Source organism: Catharus ustulatus, chromosome 9 (assembly GCF_009819885.2).
Source record: "Catharus ustulatus isolate bCatUst1 chromosome 9, bCatUst1.pri.v2, whole genome shotgun sequence".
Classification (NCBI taxonomy): Eukaryota; Metazoa; Chordata; class Aves; order Passeriformes; family Turdidae; genus Catharus; species Catharus ustulatus.
Genome location: NC_046229.1, coordinates 20,397,596 through 20,420,119, shown reverse-complemented (window position 1 = coordinate 20,420,119; position 22,524 = coordinate 20,397,596). Strand labels below are relative to the sequence as shown.

The 22,524-nt window shown below is 36.1% G+C and overlaps 1 protein-coding gene across 3 annotated transcripts in view; it reads right to left on the bottom strand.

Moving 5' to 3' along the window:
• The window catches only part of LOC117000065 (uncharacterized oxidoreductase ZK1290.5-like), a 44,205-nt gene that overhangs the window by 6,890 nt on the left and 14,791 nt on the right, over positions 1 to 22,524 (bottom strand). For all 3 annotated transcript variants that reach the window (XR_004418703.2, XM_033067415.2, XM_033067416.2), the window contains exons 3-6: positions 17,945 to 18,046; positions 5,891 to 5,982; positions 664 to 846; positions 72 to 131 (exon numbers count right to left, since the gene is read on the bottom strand). Coding sequence is in view for 2 of the 3 variants with exons in the window: in XM_033067415.2 (XP_032923306.1) it covers positions 72 to 131; positions 664 to 846; positions 5,891 to 5,982; positions 17,945 to 18,046 (437 nt within the window). In the remaining variant the exon portion in view is untranslated. The remainder of the gene's footprint in view (positions 1 to 71; positions 132 to 663; positions 847 to 5,890; positions 5,983 to 17,944; positions 18,047 to 22,524) is intronic.

The window sequence follows — 22,524 nt, the reverse complement described above, 5'->3', positions numbered from 1 at the left end:
AAAGGCAAATCAAAATATTAAAAACTCTTACTTGGATGTTAGTCAGACTTGAATACATAACCAAATCTTACCTTGCAGTTTTCCTCTATCCGTTCTGCCTTTGTTGACTTTGGAATAGTGACAATCCCATTCTGAAAAGAATTATGTTTCTCATCACTAAAATATGCAGATTTGGAGAAAGTTATCTATCTTCAAACCATTACAAGAAATTCCTTGCATCTTCCGAGGTTTTAATTTCATTTTCTGGGGAACACAGACATTTCTCTATGCCATTTGCAACTGCAGTTATATACACGGTGTTGATTTCCAACATATTACATGGTGTATATAAACTCAATACATTATTTCACTGCTTAGTACTTTGTATTGAATGACAGAGATGGAATGATGAGGAATACTGCTTGTAACATTTACTTTGGAAACATCTCTTACTGGTGGCTCTTATTCTCTACAATCAGATTATTTAAAATAATTAATATATTAAATACTGGCACAATCTGTGTACTACATTCTAAATTTCCAGTACAGCCATCAGTTCACACAGTATCAACATACTGAAAGCAGAAATATCTTCTGTATAAATTCTGGTTTGATGCACAAACCCCAAACTCTGCATTTTTTCCCTGAGAAAGTAGCCACATTTTTATTACCATTCTTCATTACCTGTATGCTCCAGCGTATGCAAATCTGTGCTGGAGTTCTGCCATACTTCTTTGCCAGCTGAGTGACAGTAGGATGATTGAGTGCTTCACCTTTGGCTAAAGGACAGTAGCCTTCAAAAACAATATTTCTGCTCCTACAATAATCAACCAGCTCCTGAGGTCTTTGGAAAGGGTGGTATTCAACCTTAGATAAATAGAAATAAACTTGTAGTAAAAACCCTGAAAATACATTTTGTAGAAAATATCAATGAAAATGAAAATAATTTTTCTCTTGTTTTAAAAATAGAATGTGAATGAAGTCAATGCTTCTGGGAAGTATATACAAGGTATTAGTTTTCGAAGATAAATGAAGGGTATTAATATTACATATTGTACCAGTAATTGGCACAAAAGTTAACTGTATTTTATGTTTCCCTCAGAAGTTGTTTGCCTGACCTGCAGCTGGACTTTTACTATTGCTCTGTTTTTAAGAAATATATACAAATGCACAGTGGAAGTCAGCATCAGGTCATTTTTATTGATATTTTGAGACTACTTTCTCTTCCCCAAATCTATGTCCTTTCCTGTTTCTTTACTAAGGATTCTTTCTAATGATCTTTGAGTTCCCCAGGCAGGGGCTGGGTTTGCAAGCAACCAACCAGAACAGGTGAGGACCTGACCTTGGAAGCAAAGCCTGCTGGCATGGATTGCACATGGCAAATCCTATATTCTGTGTGTGGTGTCACCATCAGCTTGTGCACAGAAGCAATCATGCTGTGGAATGACATGTGAAGGAGACCCTTTGTAGGAAGGAACATCACAAATTGCCAAAAACCAGTTAAAAGAGCAAAAATAATAAGCTACAAAGACACAGTTATCAGGAGTAAAAGGAAAAAGAAGTTATTAAAGCAATGATTTCAGAGGAGAGACATAATCTGGCATGTAGCTAAAACCTGAAAAGAAACTCTGTAATGTTCCTTAATAAGTTATTTAAATAAGTGTTTTACAGTCTATTCATTGTAAGAAGCATACATTACTCTGCATTTAGATGAAAGTGGCTAGTGTTTTCTTTTAGAAAATACAAAATCATGTGATGTATTTTTGTGACTGGTCATCAGCATTGTTCCAGGGATTGAACTCTTACGCATTTTGAAGAAAAATACTCTTCTGAGCAATTACCTCAATACGTGGAATCTGGAAAATTTCTTCTGACACAAAGAGGACAAATGAACATTTCCTGTTTCTCATCTTTAGTACATGTTGTCTTTTCAGACAACAATAGTCAGGAACAATAGGCTGGCAGTCATTCAACATGAGCTAAGAAAAAACTGTGCCCCTGGAAGGCTGGGCTGAGTCAGCCTAAAGCTGCTATGATCTAAATTACTAGGTGGACTCGGGAACAAGGTTCAAGCAGCAGACATCCCTGTCTTCAGCCTTTGATGTTTCTTGACCTTTGAGTACCCTTTGTATTTCATGTTTATATGTGTAAGAGCAGTGCTTAGGTCATACAATTATTCACTGGTTTGCACCTGAGCTGGATACGAAATATTCTCATTGTATCTAAGCAAAACTACGAGGGGAGAAGTAAAAGAGCAAGCCAGGTGTATTACTGGATCATTAAAAGAGTAATAAGGAGTTTTAGCAGATATTCTTTACAGTAAGTTCAGCAAATAACGTAGTTCAGAAAATATTAAAGAAAAAATATATATTTGGGACCAAATGCTGAAACATCTGCAGTGCCTCTATGGCATCATGTGACTTACTCAGCTTTTATTACTAATTAAACTGCACGTAGAATTTACCTGCTGGTCTAGTAAGAGTCCAGGCAGAATATTTCCAGGTTAGACTAGAAACGTTTAAATCAAGAGCAATATGCTGAGATACCACCTGTCTGCTTCATAAGCAGAATACATAGCAGCAACTAGTTCCCACCTGAAAAAATCACACTTTGTGCCTTTCACTGAATCTACAGACTCCCAAATTTTGTGAATCAAATTTTGACACATGCGGTTTTGTGCCGGTAGAAGCAAGAATTTTTCCTCTTAAATATATTACTAAAATAATCAAATGCATCAAATAAGCAGTTTTGAATTTTTTTTTAAATGCAAACATTCAGAAGGTTCTAGCAGCATCTGAATGCAAGGCACTAGGATCCTGAGCTACAAGAGGCATAAGGTGAGTGGCCAACATCTGCTTCCCCTCAAAATAACAATTCTTGCTTCCTGTCTTGCCCCACCCTTGCTATTTTTGTCACCAGACTTTTCTCAGGCAAAGGGTGTCTGACAGTGATAGCAGAGGAAGATCTTGATCTTTTCTGGCACTCTATCCTGATTGACTGGTGTGTAAAAACTGGCATCTGCTTAATAGAACATTTTGCAGTTCACATCACAGAACTTCACAGCTGCCACATACCCAGCCACAAGGGACCTCCAATGAAAGCACTGCTTTTTTACAACACTCAGCAAATGGGGAAAAGTTGAGCCTAATAACAACCCTGACACATGGCCCTAGAAAGTCATACCTCAGATGATGGTGCACAGACACCTTACTCTTTCCATCCTGCTGTGGTCCTTTTCATGTGATAAAGTTCCTGCACATCTGGAATTCAGTAATTTTCTCAATGCGAATGCTGTCTTACAATTTTTTCTCTTTATGAAACTGAAATACAAGCCTATGAATATTTTCTATATAGAGGAAGAGTTCAGGTGAGTTTATGTACAAAGGGGTTGTTTTCTAATGTCTTATATACATTTCTACCTTGTACAAATTTACACAATAGAGCTCGATATTAATGGCAATATCAACAACATAATCAAGTCTCTCTGAGGTCATTACACAGTAATTCACACTTCTCCAGGACTGGAAAAATACTGATGAAAATTTCTACATGGAATTCATAGAGGAAAAGTTTATATTTGGGTTCAGTGCATGACTTTAGTACATGAAACATATATATTTATTAAATACTTATAAAATATATTTTTTCCCCATAATGAGTGTCAGGGCTATGAGCCTTCAGAGAAACTTCAAAGATTCCTTTGAGCATAAATCCAAACTTCCTACTGCCAAGCCAATTACAAAACTCTGGCACACAAACCTGAAACTTCTAGGTTGTAAGTTTCACTCTACATGATGCTAGAATAAAGTACATTCATTTTACAGTGTTTACCAGGACTTTTAATAGTATATTGAAATTTTTAAAAGGTGCTTGCTTATTAATAAATTACTTAGCAATACCATATTCTTGAAAAGACAGGCCCTTCCTACTTCTTTAAAAGACATGATGATACTGTTTTTTTTCCCAGGAACTGAGAAGAAAGGCATTACTTAAAACTTGGTTTGTAAAATAGAAGTATTGCTTATTTCTCCTGCCTTCTTACTTTCTCCTCTTCACGGAAAAAAAAATCAACTTTTAATTTTAACATCATAAGGGGACTGTTGTAATTGTAACAACACCCTGAATTCTAAAAGAGAAGTATTTTTTCCCCATTTGTTTCTTCAATATTTAGACTTTGTATACAATGACTATTTGCAAATGTTTTGTATTTACTAAGTCTATTGAAACAGTACACAATTTTATGCATAAATATAATGAAAAAACTGTATTATAAATTGTGCACAGTGAAGTAAGAGCTCAGTACAGCATTTCCAGCCCCAATCTGAATTTAGAAATTCCTTATTTATTTTATGATGCTTAAGTAATCTTACCATCAGATTCAGTAACTCTCCAATACCAGGCAAGAAACAGAATACATACTTTTTTGAAGATAAGCTGAAGTATGATTTATAAAATTACTTTAACTCCAAAAAAGTATAAATTAATGCTATAATAAAACTGTTTAAGGTGGAGCACTAGGCAATGGCATGGGTAATTCATTGGTGGTTTTTGCTTTCAATTCAGAACTTCTGTGTAGCACCTCAAAGAAATTACTAGCAGGGGTCCTCTCCCACCCCTCAGTATCACCACCACCTCAACTTTTTGTCTCCTCTTTTTTAACCTCAGAAAAAGAGTTTTGTCAAATAGCACCAAGCAACAGCTTGTCTCCATGAACACCACTGAAAAAGTAAGACTGGTAACATTTTGACACTGTGAGTAAGAGGAAATTTCAAACCAAAAATCACTATTTTTTCCTTGCAGTGATTTAGTAGAACACAGAAAAGCTACTATTATTTAACAGGCAGTAACAATTCATGCCAAACTCTAGTAAGTCTTTCTAGATCAGTATTTCTTGAACCTTGGTAAATTCACCAATTATTAAACAGTCATCAACCTGTTTACCTTAACATATATTTCAATGGTTTATTTTGAATAACTGAATTTAAATATTTTATATGGTTTTATGCTAATTTTACATTAATTAATTGTCCTTTAGTAACCTTTAGTATAGTGGACAGCTAAAATCAAAGTTGTTTGGTTCTGACTATCACAGTCTGAGCAACACTTTTATGGCTGTTAATGGCATTAAACCATATCAGCTGCCAGAAATCCTGACCACCTGTACAAAGGGGAAAAGCATGTGCCTGCACTCCATCCATTCCAGTTCCCACATCCATGTCAGCACACACACACTTTCTCTGGCAGGAGGTGGAAGGAATGGGAGCATGAACTTCCAGCACAGCTGTAGGCAGAAACCTGCAACAAGGGAACATTTGTCGAGTGTCCTGGCAGGCTGCCGGTACGTAGGTGGCCATCCTAGATCTGCCTAGGGCAGCAAAAAAAATTCTGCCAGGGCTGTCACGGCACCTGCCTAAACCAGGAGTTCACTGAATTTATGTGAAATAGGAAAAGAGGGGGGAGCAAGGGAAGGGCACCCTTACATGGGTATGTAGTTAACTGAGGCTTTCAGTGCTGCTTACAGGAAGTAAAAAAGTATTTGAACACAGGCTTTCCAAAAACTGGTTCATTCTGAAGATGCTAAATGTTCTGCGATTCTTGAATTTTATTTCTAAACTGTTTAATCATCAAAAAACTGTCACAGGGATCATTTGTCTGTGTCTTGTACCCAGACACAAACAAATAGCCTGGGAGATACTGGGTGGGGGGAATATGAGGAAGGATTTCCCTACCCTTCAGGTCATCTTCCTGAAAGATTTTCAATATGCAAATAGAAATGAAAAAAGAAACTGTATGACTAAGGAAATAGTTTGGGTGTAGCCTTTCATGCATAGGAGTGGGGAGGAGGCAGTTAACCAAAAAAACCAATGTAAAAACCCAAACCCAGATACTTTAAATACATGTAACCACTCACCTGATTAACATGTGGAGTAATCACACAGTCCTCCTTCAGTTGCTCAAGATGGCTGATAAGAAAATTGCTTACGCCAATTGATTTGCACAAACCTAAAGAAAAACAAAATAAGCACAATTTTTGGGACAATCCTAACTACTTGTGTGGATGATTGGAAAAATATCACTTTCAAGAGACAAAATTATTTTTCACATCATTTCTGCAGCACAAAATACCACAAAGAAACACAGAAAAATAGCACTGAAATCTAGTTTGACAGTATTATCTGAAAGCATGGTTCTGTCACAGTCACATTAGGAAATCATTTTATAATCTAAACACACTGGAAACTCCCCAGTGAATAAAACCTCCAGGCTAAATTCTGGGAAAGGCTAATGTAGTATAAGCAAAGAACAATTGGACTCCACCAGAATGAAAAGAAGGAAATGGTGTTCCAAGCAGCTTGCCAAAACTAAAGGAAAGTGGAACATTTGCTGAAGACTAATAAGGTGTGAGCAATACAACCCAAGGACACACAGCCCAAATGAACCATGTCACACTGCCTGTTTTCTATTAGATCATAACAAGATATTACGTAAAACTCAGTGTACAATCTTCAATTTAATGACCAGTATCTAGCAAGAACCATGAAGCTTAGAAATGTAGCTAGATTTCTCAGCTCCTGTTGACAAGCAAATGAAGTGAAATGGGACCTGGGTGATACGAAGGCTATTTTTTTTAATAAACCTCAAGTGTGCATGCATGTGTACAAATTAAGAGCTGACAGGCCAGAAATCAGATGTCTTCCTTCAAACCTCAGATATGATAAAGGCCAACTCCCAGCCCTGGCCTGCCACCACCCCTCAGCCCAGACTTGTCTGGGGTAGTTTGGTCCTTCTGTTTTGCTAAGCACAGCCGGCAAGGAAGGCAGCTGGGGCTGGGCTAGGAGGCCTCTCCTTAGGCTCTACACTCCGGACCACAGCTCAGACTCATTTCTTCAGTATGTGAACTTTGTCTGGATTGACTTAGCTGCATTTCAGTTTGTAATGCTACAGGTGGAAAGTCTGTCTCTTTGTGTGAACACAGAAGTCTGATCACTGTTGTTAATCCAGTATTTATTTGAGCAGACTAATTTTATAAAATGCATAGACATGTGTGTATCTATATACAAAAAATTACATTTTTCTAGTCCTCTATGAAATTCTCTAAGTTACAGCTTACTGCTAATTTGTATAAACAGATTGTTGAAGTCCTAAAAAGAATAAAACCAACTTTCACATATTTTAGCAGCGTAAGGTAAAACATAAACTGCAGCAAAAAGCCCTGCACACATACTATCACTTTTTAACGTGGCTTCTTTCACGGAATACCAAAAGAAGAAAAAGCATATTAACAACTAAAATGCCAGTTGTCTTTCCCTAGCAGAAATTATCATGCTTCAAGATGTATAACATAATTAGGTTAAAACCTGCACTATAGTGATTTACATAATTTGCATGTAATCTGCCAGAAGGAGCAAAAGCTGAGCTTTTGAAAAACAACCCTGGAGTGTCAACACTAATAAATCATTATGCCACAGCAGTCAGAAAAACACAGTTTTAACACAATGGTGAACCAAAATATTATACACTATTGTTGAAAGCTAAGGAGTTACAAAAAATTACATTAGTGCCCTTGAAGAATAAAGCTTTCATTTCAGGTTGAAATAAAACAAAATTCAGTCAAGACATGAAATAGTACATTTCCACAAAAAGCTTCCATTTTTTCCCCCTACAGTATACTCCAAGATGTTTTGCTTCTAGCATATTTCTCACAGGAGACTTTGAAGTCTGCTCCATCATGTTAGATTTCTCATTAAGAAGTTTCAGGTCAGTTATGTTTTGCATTAAAAGTCATCTCAGCCATTCCTACTGAAATCAGTATTATAGCATTCATGTCTTCAGAGTGATGTCCCATAGGGAAAGCTCAATTCAAAACTGCCAAGAAAGCAAACATTTTCCCAGAAAACAGAGAAATAATTAGAATTTCAATGTTTTTATAGAATCAGTATTTTCTTAAGGAAAAATTTTTAAGGAACTTTTTTTTTTTTTTTTTTTTTTTTTTTTAGGGAATACACTTAAAACATTTCACTTGCATTAAATCCACATACGTGGTTTGGGTGAAGTTAGAACCCTTCATTTGAACTCCATTGCTTTGGTGTTAGTTACAGTTTAATATATGACAGTTAAAGTGTTTTGAGTTTTGCATTAAATTACAATACAAAATACAAAAATTAATAAAACAATAGCACACTCTAACTGTATTAAAAAAATCTTATTTTAATGCAAGGTGAAAACATGAATTCAAAACACTGGAAAACAGCTTAGATTTGAATAATCAGTCAATGGATTCTACTCTAGAGAATGGCTTCCATTTGCCTGATGGAAGATTAACACAGTTGCTCTGCATTGTCCAAATGTCAGAAAGACTGCCTTTAAGAAGAAGATTATACAGAATTATTTCCACATTTACATCTTCTGAATTAATTCCTAAGAATGAAGATTTAAGAAAAGATGGATAAGAAACAGAAGGCTTGGTGAGCTCCTGGGCCTTATCTGACAGATTTAAACTTGTGACTATATCTATCAAACAAGATCCATGAAATCATATCAACAGTAGAAATAGAAAACCTGCATATTGAGAAAGTTGTGTAAAATGGTCCTGACTCATTGCCTTGAAACAACCTGGGAGATGCAGAAGACACATTTCCTTATATTTCCTCTCTCGTGGAGCACCAACAGAGATAAGTCCCCCAGAGCTCCTGCCATAGGTCTCAAAAACATCAGAATGAAAATGGGGGCAGTTTTTTGTGGTTTGTTGGGTTTTTTTTTTTTTCAATTTGATGCCTGTTTAGAATGCTTAAAAATCTCATTTCAGACAATTCAGGCACAATACATGTTGCTCCAGCTGTTGTGATTGTAGGTGGTTTTAAAGTCCATACTTCTTTTTAACTTAACCATTTTAACTAGTCCTAAAGTTCAGGTTTCCTGAGATAAAAGTTTGCAATATATTGGCTATAATCCCTCTAGAAAGTACCCTTAAAATATACATTTTTACTACCTTATTTACAAACTTACAGAGCTTTGACTCAGGGAGAGCAAGCATCCTCCTTATCTGCTTGAGGAAATGATTGGTCTGGCCCCTATGAAGCACATCTTGAGAAACTGCCAGGTGCAATAAACAAAGAGTTTGCAACTCCCCATCAGCTCCCAAAGGCTCCTGTTATATCTTCTGAGGCTTTGTTCTATTCCTTGCGACTCCACAGGCTCAAAGAAAAACATAGGAACACTGGTTCTTTTATGCATGCTAAAAACTGACTGACCACAATGCTGGAACAGAAAATTTCTTCCCGCTTTGAAAACCTATCATGAAACTCTGCAAGACATATCAGAAAACATATGGACAAAATAACAGTTGATTATAATGGGGAAAAAAATAAGGATCTTTTTATTCTACACAAAAAAATCTTGGACCCCACCACATTGGTAATTTCACCACACTGTATTTCTCCCAGCTACTGTGAAGCACTACATCATGTTAATGGACTGGTTTGCAATATAGTTGAGTATTAAGCTTAAACTATTTTGTATTGCAACTTAGAGAATGACTGGATATTTTAATCTTTACTCTGTATAATACCAAATGATACAAAGTTTAATGGGCACTGTTAGTCCTGCAACAGAAAAGCATAAATATACTGTCTTGGCACCACAACACTGTTTTAGTACAATAGTGAGCCTTATCTTTCTCCAGCACTACTACGGATTTTTATCAAACTTCTAAATACCCTCCGGAATATTAAATGTACAAAGTTCAGATCAAAAAGATTTTGTAAATTACAAAACTGGAAACCGGGTTTGTGGAGCCCACTTTCCTCCCCCTCCCTGCTGCTCTACATGAGTCAGAGCAAAGGAGAATTCCCACGTCGAGTGAACAGTGCCCATTCTGTTGTATCTTCTATTCAGGCCACAGAATAAAAACACGAATGGATCTACTTTTCACAAGAGGTCAACTGCAGTCACTGTATCTTTATTAACCAAGGTTGCACAGGTTGGAAAAGTCCACATTCTCTCTGATACACATGCTGGGTGTAAATTGCACTACTCATAGAAACTGTACAAGATTTGATTTCAGCATAACTTGCTAAATCAAAGCTGTAGGCTGAGAGTGCCCCACATGCAAACGGAAAGCCAAAGCCTTGATAAATAAAGCAGACTCCTCTTAGACAGAATCAATGAGGAATTAACTTCTAAATCTGTGAAATAACCCAGAAGACTAAGTGACCCTTTCTGAGACACACAGGAAGACTGTGGCAAAACTGCAAATACACAAATTGTACTTCCTCCTCCAAAGGATTTCTTTTCAGCCTATCCACTGCCACAGTACAGATGCTTGTCTGCAATTCTGTGACCATTACTCCTGCTACACTCACGTGTGAGCCCCGATAAACCGTGAGGACAACAGAAGAGCAGGCATGAGTCCAGTTGTTAATTTCCTGACTGAAAACACATTACAAGCAATCAGCTTCCACAACTGTTAAGTGGCAAAGTACGCAGCATAATGCAGCACAGTACTGGCTTAATGCACACTGTCTCTGACCCTGCCTGCTCATTCTAACTACTTCAATGCTATGTTATTTTAGTAATGTTGACATATTTTTATCCTTATAGTGGACATTACAAACCAGACCAGATTAAAAAACCCAACCCACTACACAGGACAAAATCAATCCCACCATACCTTAATTCAATTATGCCATCGCACACTGTGACACGAAAATGTGATCAAAATTATCAGCAACTCAGCTACCTACTCAGTGCCTAGAGTATGTACCCCTAAAAGTAGCATCTTAAAGATATTACAGACAGCACATAGTTAAAATTCTAAATAGTTTGTTCCCCCTATAACTATGATGGCACAGTTTCCTGAACTGGAATACTTTTTGGACTTCCATATCAGAGAAGATAATGATTCCCAAGTGGTACTAAAAACAGCAATCTAACTGATGTTAATAAATCAACACCAATTTAAAATAGTTAAGAATCTAAGGCTTTATCTCAACATAGCCAAAACAGATAAATTTTCCACAAATCATGTACATTATTTATTGGGGAAAGAAGTTAATTTGGACAAGGTCTTTCCTTTGAAATATATTTCAACATCGCCTTCTTTACAAGAGTTCTTGTATTCACACTGGGACCTCTTGGCACATCTGTATGGGTACACAACTCTGAACATTTGCTTTAAATCTTGTTTAGCTTGCTTATTTACAGTTTTGACAAAAATTATTCACTTGCCAGCAGAAAAAGCATAAACCATACACTACAATAAGTCACGAAACAAAGTCTTCTGAAGGTTTATTTTTACACTAGAATTACCCATTAAGTCCTTGACATTAGGAAAGAAAAATTAGCAAAACAAATGAGCACAGACATTAATGCAACTTTAGACTCATTCTCACTTGTACATCTGCACCAAAAGAACTTCTATGGTAATTTCTTATTTTTAAATAAGATACAAAAATTATGAAGACTTCTTTATGATCTTTAACATAAATAATATGTTAACATTTTTTTTCCACATCTTTATTGCTGTCTTATCTGATGAAGAGGGTGTGGTGCAAAACCAAAATCCTCACCAATCTGCAACCACCTCCCCTTGAAAACACATCACTGAACTGTGCTTCTCATAATAACAACCCACAAGACATCCTCATCTATGCAGATAGAATATTATCAACGTGAAAAAGAACTGTTTCTAGGCAAATAAGTCACTTGCTTTTGCTTATTAAAACTTCAGTGCAACTTATGAACATGCATTCACATACATCCACCACCATAAACACACTCAAGGCAAACATTTTGTGGAGCTGTAACACAACAGTTTGAATTGTCAGCTGTTCATCATACAGACATAAAGCAGAATATGGCACCTTGTAAAGAACGGGCTAGAAATTTGTGCCACCTGCACAAAAACTGCATTTGGTTCACTGAATCTTTTCCCCTCCTACTTTTAAGAACAAATAGAAAATGGAGGAAGAAAATATGATGACTGAACTGGTCTACTCCCAACAACGAAGATGGTAAGAATATTAAGCTTAATTAGATATTTTCACTCACTTGGAACTAAAAAATACAACTTTTTTTCAAGAACAAAGTTACATGGCTTTAATTACCAGGCTAAACAATTTCTGTTACTTTATGAGACTCTTCAAATCACACACATAATCATAACAAAAATATATGTCAAGACACATCAAGGAATTTCTGATGCTGAATTTCATGCCAGCATAAGCTGCACTGCTAAGCATTAAAAAGATAAGTAAACAATTTTAGTAAAATGGCAGTGAGTTCTAGTGGGATCTGAACCCACAACAACCACCACAGTACTACTCTTGCCAACTTCAGGCAAAAGCCCCGGCTGGAAGCCCTCGTTCTTCCCAGCATTTTTAGACAGAGGGACGAGTAATCATGTGCATGTGTGTATGAAAAGCTTGCTGAGATGATGGGCTAGCCACAATGCCAAAATCAAGGTCATCAAAGACACTGCTTATGGAAAGGGTCACTTTGCTAGGAACAGCCCAATTACCAGTGAGCACATACAGTGACTATTCCCCATGTCAGAGCAGTTTGCCACTCTGCTTTCATCTGCCAGCTGACAAATGCCTATACAGGAATGTTGCAGCTGTCAAGGGAATATATGACTCAATGTATGTATCTTGGAATGGATTCTGTAGGCAGCCTGGCCTCTGTTCAGAGGTACTGGAGAAGATAAATCCATAAAAGGACAATTCTGAGACCACAAAAATTTAAACTATAGCCTTGATATTACAAGTATTCTAGTTGATTTCAGCTGTTACAACAGAAATAACCAGTTATTATGCACGAATGTCTCACTGACCAAGTTTTAGAATTTTTTTCCTCCCTTTTCCCTCAGCACTGTTTATCCCATAACTCTTTAAAGGAGAACACAAATGCAGCCTATTGAACAAAAACACAGGTGTAGAATTCTTTACCTCTCAGCACTGCAGTAGAGTCTGACTGTGTAGTAGTTCACTCTGACTGTGACCTGAGTCATCTGACTCCTGTGAAACAGCATGGAGCACATTAACAAGTCGGAGAAGATAACAATAAAAAAATAACAGCATTCAAATAAACTAATTATTAAAACTACGTTTTCCCGAGTTAGTAGAAGTCAATTTAGCAACAAGATCTTTTCTGCTACGAATAGAGAGCTATCAGTTTGGTCTATCAGAAGTCACACAGGACTTTTTAAGGGCAGTTTTTATTCTGGATAAACACTATACTAAATTCCATTCCAAATCCTTTGTTTTATACTTTCAAGTACCTACTAAAACTCTAAAACCGGTAAAGAAAATAATTCTCCTTTGCCATTCACTTATTCTTAACTCTCAACATCAAGAATTTGTAATGGCTGATCAGGAGAAGCTCCCCAGGAAGTAACTCATTAAAAAAATCCTCTGATCACTGGGGCTGAATATCAAGACCAGGTGCGGAATTCTGATCCCTGAGCTACCAAACTACTGTAAGACTTGGCACAATTCCCTCTGGAAGCAAGGTCAGGCCTAAATGCATGCAAATCCCAGAGTCTGAAGACATATGGAAGACACTAGACTGTAAGACAAAACAGAAATCTCTGCACTGAATTCTTTCTTAATCAGCACACAAAGGTCTCATGAATAAAGCAGTGTTATAATTCATCACTATGAAAAATAAGCATTCTAATACTTTCAGTATGATTTGGGGAAATGTACAGAAAATTTGTCTGTTTGGTTCATGGTATGGAATGATACAACTGCTATAAGTTTGGATACCACCATAAATATCTATCTACTTTTGCTGACCAGAACTCTATCATATTTTCCCCTAGAAAGATGTTAATGGAAACCAGCAAATTTAATGACTTGTCTCTGTCTATACAACAGGAATACTACAAACTGAAAGTATCATTTTGCTTTTGTAGCAAAGAGAAGATAGAGGGTATAATATACAAATTTCAGGTTAAAGAGTGAAAGATGGTGGTAGGACATTTGTCAGACTCTAAGAAACTACTGAAGGACTTATCCCCGAGAAAAGATGAGTATGTTTAGCCAAAGACTCTCTAGCTCAAGGGCAAACCAGAAAGACATAGGACCATGTTCCAGATGCAATTCAGAGGGATTAAAACACCTGAAGAAAGTAAAACTTCTAGGGTGTGTTATTTTAATACAGATAATTAATGCAGTATGTCATACTCTTACAGTAAAAGACAACACTGGCTTTAGAATTCCTAGGAGTGTTTTTGGGCATGCTCTCATATCTGTCATGATACTCCTCAGGATTCTGGGAAATTGTTTTTAACCTGAAGTGATCTTGAGATAGCTGCTCAGTTGCCTTAAGCAGTTGTAGAGTGGATCCAAGGGGAGAGTGCTGAAACATGCAACCTTCTTTCAAGTGCTCCTGAGACTCCAGCCTTGGGGCAGTAACCACATTCCTTTAAATTTTCAAAGCACATTGGATCCAAGCAGTGCAGCCCAAAACTTCAGTATGATGAGCAATCAACTGGAGAGGGTAACCAGATCCCCAACAAACACTACTCAGATTCTCATTTCAAATAGTCTGTAATTCCAGTTAACATCATATCAGGACAAAAGAGTTTTCACAAAATGCTAACCTCAAATCCCTTTTGATGAAATACAAAAACAGTGGTAAGCCAGAAAGGCGATTTTTCAGTGATAGCAAAGGATCTCTCTCATCGCTTGAAACTCCTACTTTCTATTTATGATAATATTCTGACGTTATAGCTCAACTCCAAACCTGCATTAACAGTACATATAAGAAGAATTACTAAGAAGCTACGGATTAAGAAACAGTAAACTTAAGGATGCCCACACACCTCACTGAAAGCACACCTACCAATTCCACACCAAGTTCATTGGCACCTGCTGCCTTCAAATACCAATAAACAAGAACTCCTATATAGCTAGAGATAGTTGGGAGTTTATGGAAATCAGACTCAGTAGAGTATGAGTTGTGTTTAATTCTTTATGCAAGTTTTCTACTTCCTAAAAGATTTATTTTAATAATTCTGAGATATATTCAGATTTTTTAAAATTTATTGCACCAAGTTTATATTATTTGGGGACATGGTCTTATAAATTAGTGCACACTGACCTAGACTGGGCAGATACCCAGAAGCTCTCTCTCTCCTCGGGTAGCTGGGTAGGAAGACACTTGAGGCCAGAGCCCTGCAAGTCATGTTACAGCAGCCCTGTGTCCCAGCAGCTCTGTGGGGGCTCTCAGATGAATCTGAATGAATCTTTATAGACATAACTTAAAAAAAAATTCTCTCAGAGCTATGAATATAGATAGAGTTGGTATTTTGTTTACGTCAACTTTTGACCAACGTGATCTAAAAGTAAATATAATCTTTTAAAAAAACTCCATTAAAGTTTTTTAAAAAAAAACTCCATTAAAGACTTTTACAGTCTTAAGTACTAACAGTTTATTTACTCCCCTTCCAGTGTAATTGATAATAATAATAATAATAGATAATGAATAATTTACATAATGTTTCCTGCAGAATAAATACTAACCTGGATTTAAACTGAAGAATGAGATTTACAAATACCTGCATTCAAGCTATCTGTGAATACAGAGAAGTGACTAAAGAAATTCTTGGTAACTTCAGCCAGATCAAAGACTTAGGTCAATGCTGACATCTTTTAACCATCTTGCACAACTCTTGCAGACAGTTCCACAACACCAATTTGCTTTCTACAGAGGACAGTGGTTATAGTCTGCAATTGCAGATGCTCTTCAGGGTGGACATAGCTAGCTACTAAACCCACTACCAATTTGAATAATTTCAGTATTACCTTTGTCAATTGACTGCAGAAGCAAATTATTTGTTTCAAATGTCTATCTTTGAATGTGAAGCATTTAGTTTCTAATTTTTTTTTACAGAATAAACCTTTCCCCTGAAGAAATACCAACAAACAAATAAACAGAATTCTAAACATGACCAATGACTACCTAAACTAATTGCAAGTTCAGAAAAGAAAAAGAACTCCTTTGTTCATAGAACTTGTAATTTCTTCTCCTAATCAAGGAAGATTTTATTCTTTTCCTCAATAAGGATTTTGACCAAATCCTATATTCAATTCAAACCAAAGCTACCATGTTGCTCACATATATAACAAGTCACAAAGATATGCAGCAAGTGTTTAATCTTCAGTGGAAAATCTAGTGGTTAACCATGCAAACAAATTATTTAACATTTTGCTCAGGAATCACTGCATTTCCAGCTCCAGAGAGGTTAACATCTGCATGTCATTTCAGGAACACATAGTTATGGTCAGGACATCCAGAGTCTGTATTCCCTAAAGCAAAAGTGTGGAAGTTAAGGTTCTAAGGCACTTGACTCAACCAGACCATTACATTTTCCTTCCCCAGTAAATGATCTGAGGTAATTTCAACAACCAGAGTTAGAAAATCTATCCTCAGCTAAATGAATGAGTCTACAGAATGCTTAAATTCAAAAAAAGTCTGAGAGTTGCAACATGCAAATTGAAAAAACATTGAAGAAATGCAACCACAGGAAAAATAAATCTAGCATGAGATGTCTTTAAAGAGGTATCATGCATAGGGACAAAGACCAAAAGCAGTTTTCCTCTCTGTTTGTAAGAACAGCAATAGTATTTCCAGTGACTTATTAAAAGACCACTGAAATGTTCATAATCTTTTCCATTAAGAAGAGAAAGGAAGATCCTGTAAGATAGAAAAGATCACAAAGACGCAAGCAAAAGCAGAATAAATCTCATAGCAGAGGAATAATAATAGAATGTGGAAAATACAACCTGTTTGCAGCATATTTAGGCACAAATGGCATGCAGAAACTTAAGTACTCATCAGAAAAAACCTTCACAGCAGAAGCATGAAATGCATTGTGGAATGAAATAATCCATCTTTGGATGTGTTATTCATGTTTTGAAATACTAGGTCAGTGAAGCACTTCTTTAAAAACTGAATGTTGTAATGTCTTAGATAGTAGAAAACACTTTTAGCAACTTCCCTCACGTCAATATAAAAAGAACAAAAGATGTTTCAAAGATTATTTACTTCTGTGTTTGCAGAGGCACAGCAAAAGTAAACAAAGGATTGAAGTAAGAGGCTCTGGTAAAGCTGGAAATGACACACAGCCTATAGCTGCCTTTGTACAACTCCCCTGCTACAATCACTCTCAATAGCTCTGGGCCAGTGGATAGATTCCTTTATGCAAGAAGTCTTCTCCTCACTTGAGGAACTTCTCTGAAACTGTAAACAGGGTGGTCAGCATAGCCCAAGAATGGTATGACAGGATCTTCTCTGACATAATTTCTAATAATTATATATACTTCAGGAGCAAAATCCTCCGCTTAAATCTATGTGTACTCTTCCTATAGCTATGACCACAAACTGAATTTTGCTGTGCACTGAAAATCAAAGTGAGAACTTATTCAAACTTGAGAGTAGCTCTGTTCTTTGAAAAATATTCTCAAAAGTTAGTACCAAAGAATCTGCAATTGAGTATTTGTTCCTCATCTAGCCATTTTATTTTGTTAACTTTTAAAACACAAAAGCAGTTATAAAATACCACAACATCTGATAAATTGGGAAAAAATCATACAATTATTAAAAAAATATCCAAAGGAGGCATGATTTGGCATGATTTATACTTAAAGAGGAGGGTACTACAAAGATGTTCTGTAATGTTCAGTGGTGTTCTGTAGAGATTTCAAAGAATCAGTAGATTTCCTCAAGAATCTATGCACACCATTATTAATCTTATGGATAGAATCTGACATATTATTTACAAGAAGGACCAAATTGCTAATGCTGCAATTTTCAAAGAGATTTTCAAAACTTAAACACCTGAATTCCACCAACATATGAGCATCCAGTTCAAGTTGTTTTTAAACATCTCCCACTATGAGTTTCCCAACCCCAAAGCACACTATAATTCCTCCTTCTTAAGACAGGCTTTGTTTTTATTCACCTTTCTCATAGAGCTCTTCCATCGCTCTCCAGGTTTCAGCTCGGACCTCTCGATTGCTTTTACCTGGGACTTGTGCATCAGGCCAGTGAATCAAATAAAGATCTAAAAAAGAAACAGAACAAGACTGCTTACTTAAGTGCCCCAAAAATAAATATATCAAACCACATGAGACAGCATTTTCCCTCCACAGTGGTCCCGAACACATTATCATTATAATAGTTGCAACTATTACTCAGTGATTATTACTGGATGTATCCAGTGAGTTGTAATAAATGGATTCTATAACATCACATTAACAGCTAAGGGTAGCAGAACTTGCACATGTTCCACACATTTAGGTCACTGTAATCAGAATTTCATGGTCAAATATGCACTTAATAAACTTTCCACACATAACAAGCCCTATTTAAATCAAAAGGATTTTGGTCACTGGAATTATGAGTGGACTACTACTTATTAAGTGCTGCAAGTCTTCCATTTCACAGAAGATAAATATGTTTGACACTTCTGCAGATATTTTATACAACCTCAGCAGTGAGTCTGTCTTTTTCCTTTCTAAAGAATACTTCCACTTATGAATTTCTGCTGGAAACTCTAGCACATTCTTTATGCAGACTTTTTGTCTAAGTTACATGTCAGCCAGAGAGAAGGGACCAATGCAGCCCCTCCACTGCCCCTCGTGAGGAGGCTCTTTGTGTGCTGCCTTCCTGCAAGACAGCAGGATTCTTTCCATTGAAAAAGGAAGCACTGGCAACATAAATTGAAAAATGTACCGGACACACGAGTTCAAAATCAAATTTAAATTTTAAAAATGACAGATCTATAACTCCTTTACAAGTTTGTAGATGCTGCTAGACATTCTGAACAAGAAATTTAGACATACTTGGAAAACAATTACATTTCTATTCAAATTCTAACTGCAGATTAAACAGGTATCTGCAGGTATCCCAGTCAAACAGGTTTTGGCCTTTGCTGCATATATTAGTCTGATGAAAAACAGGAAAAGAAAATAAATAGATGACTGAGATGTGTAGCATTTTCTTTGTGTTCTGTAATATTCCTTTTCTGGCAGTTCAAATAGAGTTAAGAAATAAAAAACTCTGACATGTTTGCAATGAGAAGAGTGTTTAGTTCTTTGAATACATCACACCATTCATTTACAGCACTTCTTTGTGAAAATACAGATCCTCTGCTTTGGGAATTATGAAAAAATGGGGAGAATAAAAAGGAAAAAAATTCCTTTTATTCACAGTTTAAGGACTACACTAATGATTACTGTATCCATGGGTTGGTAAATTAGCATTTCCCCTCCAAAAATACAAATTCAACCTTGATTTAAGATGAAAATGTAACATTAAATTAATTATAATATACCAGCTTCAGTTTTGGTATATCATTGCAACAAGTAGTGTTTTACTTACCTTAAGAATCTAATTCGAACAGTACAGAATTCTCATCTGTTCTCATTAGAGATGTAGCAAGGAAAACATTATTTTGGATGTATCACAAAATCCACAAGTTACATTTGCACTTCCTGATATCAATAATCCATTTAAATAGAATTTTCAACTCTTAAGATTTTTAAACACAATAGCTCAGACAAGCCAATAATCATTCCCATATAATCATCGCAGCATCTGGTTTTGTATCACATTTAAGGAGAAAGTTACTCACTCTTTGTCCTTTTATCTATAAAATCCACTTCCAATTCCACATGCAGTCTTATTGATCACCAATCTATCATTAATTACTTCTTTACTAATTTCTCTGAGAAACAAAGTTGTATTTATTGAAGGTAAATACCAATACATAGTATTGGAATTGATATTTAACTGAAAACTAGTATTGGGATATTGATTAAAGCATTTGGTGAGGTTATGTTCAAACCTCAGGACTACTCACATTCTGTTGCTAATAAAATTTCCACTGATTTATGTTAGACATAAACCCAAAAGATTACCATTAGGAATTGTTAATATCAAGTGTTCATTTTGATCCAAAATTATATATGTTACTAGGGCTACTTACTGCATAGAGACTGCTATGTTTCTATTTAAACTTTTTTGCTTGTATAAAGCAAGTGTCATATATAAGTAGGTGTAAGTTACTGGTATCTGATGCCTATCTCACAGAAAAATTAAATAATTATATATTTTTAATTGCTCCTTGCTATGTTCTTTGAACCAGACTAATAAGAACTGCTTAACTATGCAGAAAAATAATAAAACTTCAGCAGAATTTCACCACCAGTTACTTCTCCAAAAGCCTGACTATTCAGTTAGACACCACAGTTTGCAAATGCTCACAGAAATAGTTACATCATGGATTTCCAGACACAGATGCATTGTACTCAGCTCAGGAAACACCCTCCAAAGAAAGACTTGTAAGAGATTTGATAACTGAAAGATCTCTGGCCTTGGACATCTGAAAAAGTACAACACATCCCTCTTCTCTGTATTAGTGTCTGAGGCCTCTGATGCAAACAAAATGTTGGTCCTTTATTTTAGGAAGATTTTGCTACCAGGTACACCATGCCCATGTTGTGTTTATTTCAATTTAGGCTTTTTCATTGGAATAAAAAAATATTGGTATTTAGGGCTAGAAAGTATCTACTGGATCCCCAAGTACAGTCTTCCTGACTGCAAGAAGTGTTCATGAAAGATGTGGGGCAAAGGTGCTGTATCTCATAGACAAAGAATAGGACAGTCACATGTACAGCACTCCAGCACAGCCAGGACCTTACTTCTACTGCAGCTGTTAGAAAACTTTCCATCATACCTGCAGGCCAATAAAAACAAAGGGCACCTCACAAACCAAGGTTTATTATTTCATCTTTATTTGTACACACATTCACACCCTACACCTACACACACATTTTCTTTTGCTTAAAATATTTTCCCTCCTGGGGTACTGTGAGAACACAAACACTCTTAAATTCCTTTTGGAGGCAAGAAATTAGCTTTAAATCATTGATTGAAATAGCTTGAAGTTCTAATAATCAAGAAATATATAACTTTATCACTAGAGGCTTTTAAGAACAGACTACATTTTTGTTGAGAATGAGGTTGTGCCCTGTAGCACGGGAAAGACTAATCAGTATCTTGAGATGCTTTCCAACAATGTATTTTAAAAAAATTATCTTAAATCAAAAAATCCACCTTGATTCACAGTATCAGGATGCACTTGAGAAAGAAGGAAAAACCTCCAAACATTCACAATCCGCTTTTGTATTTAACAGCTTCTTAAAACATCCTTTGCAGACTGTCAGGCTGTAATGGTGCAGCAGTGAGCAGAGGCCTGAAGGTCATTAAATGTCAATGCACAGTAGTGCAGGAAAACTAAAACTAACACTTGAGTTGCTTTCACACAGACTTTTAAAATAGAACGGCTTCTTGCTTCTTAGTGGTTGCAGCACCTACAATCAACACACTTCCTCTTAGCAGAAAAGTACAGGGCCATTTTTCACATTTAAAAGACAACATGATGTTGTAGTGGAAATAAAGGTTTGCAATTGTATTCAAATCCTTAATATAATATTTTTTAAAAAGTCAAATTTGACTAAAACAAACCTAATTGTATGAAAAACAAGCCCAACCTTCTATCAAGCCTAAAAGCAAAAGTATATTCTGCAATGTTTCCCAGCTGTCTTAATGCTGGAAATCATATTTCCTTGCTTTTCTCAACAGTCATTGTATTTAATATTGATATATTTTTCTTTCTCACTCAATCCTTTTTGTTTTGCTCCTTCTATTGAGTAAGGAACAATGTGAAACAATCTACAAAGTGTTTTGAAGCATACAGAATCTGAATTATGATAATACACTGATTTTATGTGGTTCATTTATGACAGTGAAGATGTTGATAGTGCATTTGTCCAGCTCCCACTGTGGATTTGTGATAGGCCAGATTTGCCTGAATGAAACAAACTCAAAACAGTGAAAAGGAAAATAAAATTTTTTATGAATTTGGTAACCCACAAATCAGCATTCAAGAAGTTACTTTAGAGGTTGGATCTAAATCCCAAGGAATGTATTCTGCTACTGCCAAACCTGTAAAATCTGCTGCCATTCCATATTGGTTTACTGTGACTGCTAGTTGAGGTTCACATTTAGAAAATGCAAGGAGCAGAGTATCTGTTACAACCACTGCCCACAAATAATACAAATTTCCATCATGTCATGGATATATAATCTACCAGCTCAACAACCCTGGAACACTACTCTCCTAGTACCATTTGTCTGAAAAACATTCACTGAAAAGCCTTCAAAACAAGTATTTTACATGGAGCAGTTTTTCTTTTAAAAAGCTCTGACTGCTTTCAACAGCTGGCATTCCACATACTGATAATGCACACATTTATTAATTCCTGTTAGATTATCTCTCAGGTTTCTAATTCAGTCTGTGGATGGACTGGGTAACTCATAAAGACCCTCAAGAAAATGAAACATGAACAAAGACCTTAGCTGCACATTTAGCTGCCAGGGTTCCTGTAGTTTTTTCTTTTTGCACTCTTCTGAATTACTCACTTTCCTTCCAACATAAAGCTCTAATATCACAGATATGTTATTTATGATCTTTCA